General features: G+C 34.7%; 1 protein-coding gene across 5 annotated transcripts in view; it reads left to right on the forward strand.

The window, feature by feature from the left end:
- Positions 1 to 6,504, forward strand: part of NCKAP1 (NCK associated protein 1) — a 56,071-nt gene that overhangs the window by 48,165 nt on the left and 1,402 nt on the right. For 3 of the 5 annotated variants that reach the window (XM_006083030.3, XM_023744319.1, XM_023744327.1), the window contains 4 exons: positions 1,297 to 1,390; positions 3,103 to 3,219; positions 3,819 to 3,928; positions 5,226 to 5,315. In XM_006083030.3, coding sequence (XP_006083092.1) covers positions 1,297 to 1,390; positions 3,103 to 3,219; positions 3,819 to 3,928; positions 5,226 to 5,315 — 411 coding nt within the window. Of the gene's footprint in view, positions 1 to 1,296; positions 1,391 to 3,102; positions 3,220 to 3,728; positions 3,929 to 5,225; positions 5,316 to 6,504 lie in introns of those variants that run through there. The other 2 variants (XM_023744312.1, XM_023744321.1) reach the window with 2 other exon arrangements.

The raw sequence follows: 6,504 nt of genomic DNA on the forward strand, positions 1-6,504 counted from the left end.
TGGAAAACAGCCAACATGGTTTTAAAGTGTCTGCATCATTTTGCATTCCCACTAGCAGTATATGGTGTTTTCACTTTCTCTATATTCTTGTCAATACTTGCTATTATCTGTCTTCTTAATTATAGTCATTCTAGAGTGTGTGGAATGGCACACACTGTGTGTGTGAAATATTCTTTTGATTTGCATTTTCCTGGTGGCAAATATGTTGAACATCTTTTTCAGGTGCTTATTGACTGTTTGTATATCTTCTTTGGAGAAATGTCTATTCAGATCCTTTTGCTCATTTTTCAAATTGGTTGTTTGTCCTTAATTTTGAGGTATAAGTGTTCTTTATACATTCTGGATACAAGTTCATTAATAGATACATGATTTGCAAATCTTTTCTATTCTGTGGGTTTATTTCATTTTCTTCATAGTGTCCTCTGAAGAACACGTTTTTAATTTTGATGAAATCCAGTTTATCTATTTTTTTCTATTATTGCTTCTATCTAAAAAGCCATTGCCTAACCCAAAGTCATAAAGATTTATGCCTATATTTTCTTTGAGAATTTTATAGTTAATTTTGAGTTAATTTTTATGGGTAGAGTGAATAATGGATCAAAACCTGCATGTTTATCTAGAACTTAATCCATGGAAATTTCCATTTATTTTAAGATACACAGTTTTACTTCATACCTTATGCTTTTTTGTTGTAATATCAAAGGTAACCAATTATGTAGGTAGTTTTTAACAGGTATGGAACAGCCAGAATATCTTAAGTATTTGGAGTCCATATATGATACCAAAAAAATTACTTTAGTCATTAGAGATTCCTTGATCAGGTTTTAAATCAGTATTCCCTAAAACTGTTATAGTAAGCAATTTATCACATTATAGATATGGTGAGGCCACTATAATTTTTCACTCAATAAATATGGATATAAACATAAGTCCAGTACCTTTGATTCACTTTTGTTCATTTATTCATCTCTTTTGTCTTGACATTTTACATCCATGCTTCTAAGAAAAATAATAACTTAAGAATGATTCTGTTGGAATTTGCCACAGAAAGTATACAAGTTTTGTTTGGCTAACAGTAGGAAGTTATAACCAGCAGCAACACACTACAAAGTACCAAATCATCTACTACAATGTAGCTTAGTTTTGCTGTACCTCCTGCTTCAAGCAAGTTTTCAAAATTCTGTACTGTTATTGTAGGCAGACTCTAATTTAAACAATATATCTTTTCTTACTGAAGTGAGATTTCTCAAATTTGTTAGAATATCTCTTACTCTGTAATTCTTATATCTTTTTCAGGTTGCAATGAATGTATATGAGTTATCATCAGCTGCTGGATTGCCTTGTGAGATTGATCCTGCCCTTGTTGTAGCTCTCTCTTCACAAAAATCAGGTAAAATGCATTAGTAAATATGTAGTAGTCTTAGTTAAAATTACCAGAGCAACACAAATATAGATGTGATACTTAATCTGTTTATTCAAATGCCTACTTTATGTCAAGCTTTTTTCTTTTTGTGGGGGTAAATATCAGTGCAGAAAAGACAAAGATTTCTGTATTCTGGAACTTAAGTTACAGCATAGTCATACAGATTAGATTATGTAAGTCATAAAACTGGATTAGATTACTAAATCCATTTAGTGGCGTAGATGCAGTCTGAGCCCTGGGATGCTCTCAACTTTAAGAGCTCAGAGAAAAGAGGAGGAACTACTAAAAACAAACAAAAAATTGAGAAGGAAGAACCAGTAAAGGATAAGGAAAACCAGGAAACAGTAGCTTCCAGGAAAGTGGAAAGGGAATGAATGATCAGCTGTGTAGAATTAATGGGTGATGCTGACACGAGCAGTATCAATGGCGTTTCCAGGGCAAAGCGCTGATTAGCAAGGGCTTAAGAGAGAATAGGAGAAAAGGATTTAGAGATAAACTCTCAGAGTTTTACTTTAAAAAAGAGCAAAGAATAAAATTATAGTAGCTGGAGGCAGAAGTAAAATCAAGAGAAAGTTTTTTTGAGGTGGGAAAATAAAGGTTTATGCCCATATTTATTTGTATGCTAATGGAGATGATACCTAGAAAAGGGTGTCCTTTTTTAAATAGAACTAGAGGTACTAACCATAAAGATTCTCTGTGTTATTATGTAATATTAAACATTTAAGAGATTTTGAGGCCAGCCCTGTGAAATGTAGTACCCAGAATGCTCTTGATATTTCTAGATTTGTCTACAAAGTAGATAACATTTCATCTGTTTCTGGTATTAAAATGCCCTCCCCTAGTCCTTTGCCTGTATGACTGAGTTCATCAGTTCTTTTTTTATTTAATATTGCTTTATGTTTGTTATTCATGCAGTATGTTAATTATAGTCACATGGATAATTACTACTATTTCTTAATTTGCTACAGCTGTATTTTTCATAACCAACCAAATTTTAAAAACATATTCTGGCTCTTTTCTTATGTTCAACTCTTAGTTATATGTGGTAGTGAATAGTAGGGTGACTAGAAGTTCCCAGGTACAAGATAATCCACAATTTTGGTTCACAATACAATAAATATTTTTGAAAGGGTTATATCTTAAAAGCCTTGGGCAATGCTAGTTATTTTCATGTATGACTGGTTCCTTCTGTCTTCTAAGATGGAGAGGTTGGAAACCCAGTCCACTTTACACATTTATACCTTTTAAATAGTACATTTCAAATTACATTCATACCTATTTTAGATAAAAAAAATATTAAGGATTTTATGAGATAATAAATTTTCTAAACTGTAGTAAATAGAATTTTCTTGTAAATAATTTTATCATCAGTTTTCAATAAGGAAATTTCGGGTTCCAATTATCCTAATTTATTTTTTGCCCTGTAATCTTAAAATTTAAAAAAAGAAAAATATTAGCAGTCTTTGAAATATGCCTTGGGAATTGATAATAGCCAATAGTAACATATATTACTTATATTCATTCTGTATTTCTTGTAACAAAACTGTGATCAGTTCTGTAGAGGCAAAGTAAAATACCTTATATAAAAATTTAAATTTGCCTTTTCTGGTTTAGATGATCAACTCTTTAACTAATCTAGAAGAAATACCTTGGTTTTATTTTTAATTTTTCTCCCTTAGAAAACATAAGTCCAGAAGAAGAATATAAAATTGCCTGCCTCCTCATGGTCTTTGTGGCAGTTTCTTTGCCAACACTGGCCAGTAATGTGATGTCTCAGTATAGCCCTGCTATAGAAGGTAATTGTGGTCTAAAATTATTTTGTCAATGGAAAAGTTAAGAGTTTTGATATGGCAGATACTTTTCAAGTAATTAATATTTTTTATAATAAAGTGTGGGTTAAGTTCTGCCATTTACTAGCTTTGTAACCTGAATAGTTGGTATTTCTTTTTCTAAATCCCAATTTTCTGATATGGGAAACGTGTTTATGTGAGCTTATGGGTGCTTGAATGTATGTGTTGCAGGGGATGGATGGTGAAGGGAGTATCTATCTCTTAAGATTATTTTAAGGATTGGCTAAGAAAATGTTTGTAAAGCAGCTAAGCATTTCTTTTTTTACGTGTCTAAGACATTATAAAACTGATGTAAGACTTCTTTTAGGGGTTTAATTGCTTGTTTAATACAGACATAATCATTTGTTGCTCACTTGCTATGCTATTTTTAAAAGTACTAGTCCTTATTTAAGTGAAAGGAGAGCAAGGCAGATTATGCCCCAGCCTTGTTTTTAATCACGTCACTATTTATGCAGATTGTGAAGTCGTTCAAGATCTACTCTCTATGTCTTAATTTGATATTTGGGGTGACACACAAACCACAAACCCTATTTGCACTTTCTCAGGGCATTGCAATAATATACATTGCTTGGCCAAAGCCATCAACCAGATTGCTGCAGCTTTGTTTACAATTCACAAAGGAAGCATTGAAGATCGTCTTAAAGAATTTCTGGCGGTATGTATTATCAGTAGCAAAACTCATGGCATTTTATAAAGAAAATTTAAAATAACTATGAGATGTAAGAGAATAAATTCTCTTAATTAACTAATTTGGGGGGCAGGGGGAGGAACAGGTAAGGCAGGGCATTAAAATTAAGGAGTAGTTGGTTTTGCATTTTTCCCCCTTAACATAGAAGTCTCCCAGTTTTTGAGTTCTGCAGGATGACTTTTTTTTCTAAGCTGATGTTTGTAGTACCTTAGAATTTTGTCTAGGGTTTAAAGAGGAAAAAACAAAACAAAGGAAAATTGAGGCAAAGAAAAGATGTTCTGTCTAAAAGGATATATTTTACTTATATTCATTTATTTGGAGAAAGACTGAAAATGATGACAAACTACTTCCAAAAGAGGGTGGTTGTGCTAACTCTGGCCTCATGAAGTATAGCTCTAGTTTCTAATGTTAGTGTAGCTCTCTTTCCTTTATCAATGTAGCTTTTCCATATTTTACTTAAAGGAAAGATGCATCATGGTATAATGAACACTAGAATAATGCTTCTTTTCAACTTATAAATCCTGTTAGCTTTTTAGAAAAGTTTATTTTTAAAACATTTAAAGCAATTATAGTACTAACTTGAGAAAATAATGTCTGTTTCAAAGAAAACAGTATTGAGATTAAAAATTTTTTTTTCATTTTCTGTATTTCTTTTATTCAGACTTGTCCTAATGTCCCATTAATTCAAACTTGGTGTGAAATTTTCTTCTTATTTGGGAACTAAGAAATATAGTTAATACAGATAAAAGAAAGATAAAAATTAAATCTTTTTTTTCCTGAAAAATACCAGTTCTAAAGACCAATAAGAATATTTAATTACATTTATTTTTGTATCTGTTTATGCCTTAACTAGAGGCCCAGTGCACGAAGATTTGTGGGGGGGGGGGGGTGGGGTGGGGTCCCTCAGCCCGGCCTGCGCTCTCTTGCAGTCCAGGACTCCTCAGGGGATGTCCACCTGCCAGCTTAGGCCCGCTCCCTGGCTTATGGCTGAGTGGAGCTTCCCCTGTGGGAGCACATGGACCACCAGGGGGCAGCTCCTGCGTTGAGCATCTGGTGGTCAGTGTGCATATTACCCTTTTATTATATAGGATAGCTCTCTAAATTATTGCTTGAATGTAAAGAATCTTATTTGTCATTTAATTGCTCATTATATAAGCAGCTGAGTGATTAAAATTTGCTGTAAGTTCAAGCATACTGAAAATAAAAAGTCACTGGTGAACATTTTATTTAAAAAACTTACTTAAAATGTGTGTATACTTTTAAGCTTGCATCCTCCAGTCTACTGAAAATTGGCCAGGAGACAGACAAAACAACAACAAGAAATAGAGAATCTGTTTATCTACTGCTAGATATGGTAAGTCTCATTTTAATTTTTAGTGACAACAAAGAAGTTCCAGCCATTCCTGATTGTCTTTTCTTGGCTTTTAGTGATTAAATATCAGTAAGAGCTAAGATGCTTTTTTTATTCCTGGTGCTCATTCCCCCAAACCGCACACTTTCTAAAATTGCTAAAAAGAATGACAATCACCTGTATTTTACAGTATGGTAATCATATCAGAAAACAACAAAATAAAAGATTAGCATTACCTATAAGGTATTCTTTGTAGTTTTTTAACTTGTTGGGAAACACTTGAGTCTTATATTTTCCTAGTATATTAGTTTTAGCTCTTCCAGTTTTCTGTAGTCTGACCATTCTGCCCATTTAATACAATTTTCTATAATACTCTAGTGCATTCCTTCTCTTGACTTCCATGAACCAGCCGTGCTTGTTTCTACCATGAAGCTCTTTCCTCACTTAGAATAATTTCCTTTACCTGCAGAGGTCTGTGTCTAAATGATTCAGCATACCCCATAGCTCAAATCTTTTTATGGATAGACTTTCCTGATTACTCTGGTCTACGTTAATCTTTCTTCTCTTTTGAACTTCTCTAGAACTTACAGCTTTTTACCACTTAATTATAGTTGATTTGATGTTTAATTTTGCTTTGTAGCCTAGTCTTGGGTCTCCATTTGGACTTCAAGATATGGCCATTTTAAATGTTTGTATTCTCTTTTATGTCTAACACTAGAGGTCAGGTGCATTAAATTCGTGCACAGGTAGGGTCCCTAAGCCTTGCCAGTGATCAGGGCTGATCAAGGTCTTTCAGCTGCGGGCTGGGGCCTGCCCTCATTCTGCACCGCCCCTTGGTGATCAGCGCATGTCATAGCGAGCAATCAAACTCCTGGTCTCCCGGTCGAACTCCCGAGGGGACATTTAGCATTTTAGCCTTTTATATATCTACTAGTGGCCCGGTGCATGAAAATCGTGCACGGTGGGGTGTGTCCCTCAGCCTGGCCTGCACCCTCTCCAATCTGGGATCCCTCTCGCAATCCAGCACCACTGGCTCCTAACCGCTCACCTGCCTGCCTGCCTGCCTGATTGCCCCTAAACACTCTGCCTGCCGGCCTGATTGCCCCCAACTGTGCCCCCCTTCTGGCCTGATCACCCATAACTGCCCCCCCTTGCTGGCCTGCTTGTCCTCAACTCCCTTGGCCCTTGTTTG

This window comes from Myotis lucifugus, unplaced genomic scaffold (genome assembly GCF_000147115.1).
Source record: "Myotis lucifugus unplaced genomic scaffold, Myoluc2.0 scaffold_5, whole genome shotgun sequence".
Classification (NCBI taxonomy): domain Eukaryota; kingdom Metazoa; phylum Chordata; class Mammalia; order Chiroptera; family Vespertilionidae; genus Myotis; species Myotis lucifugus.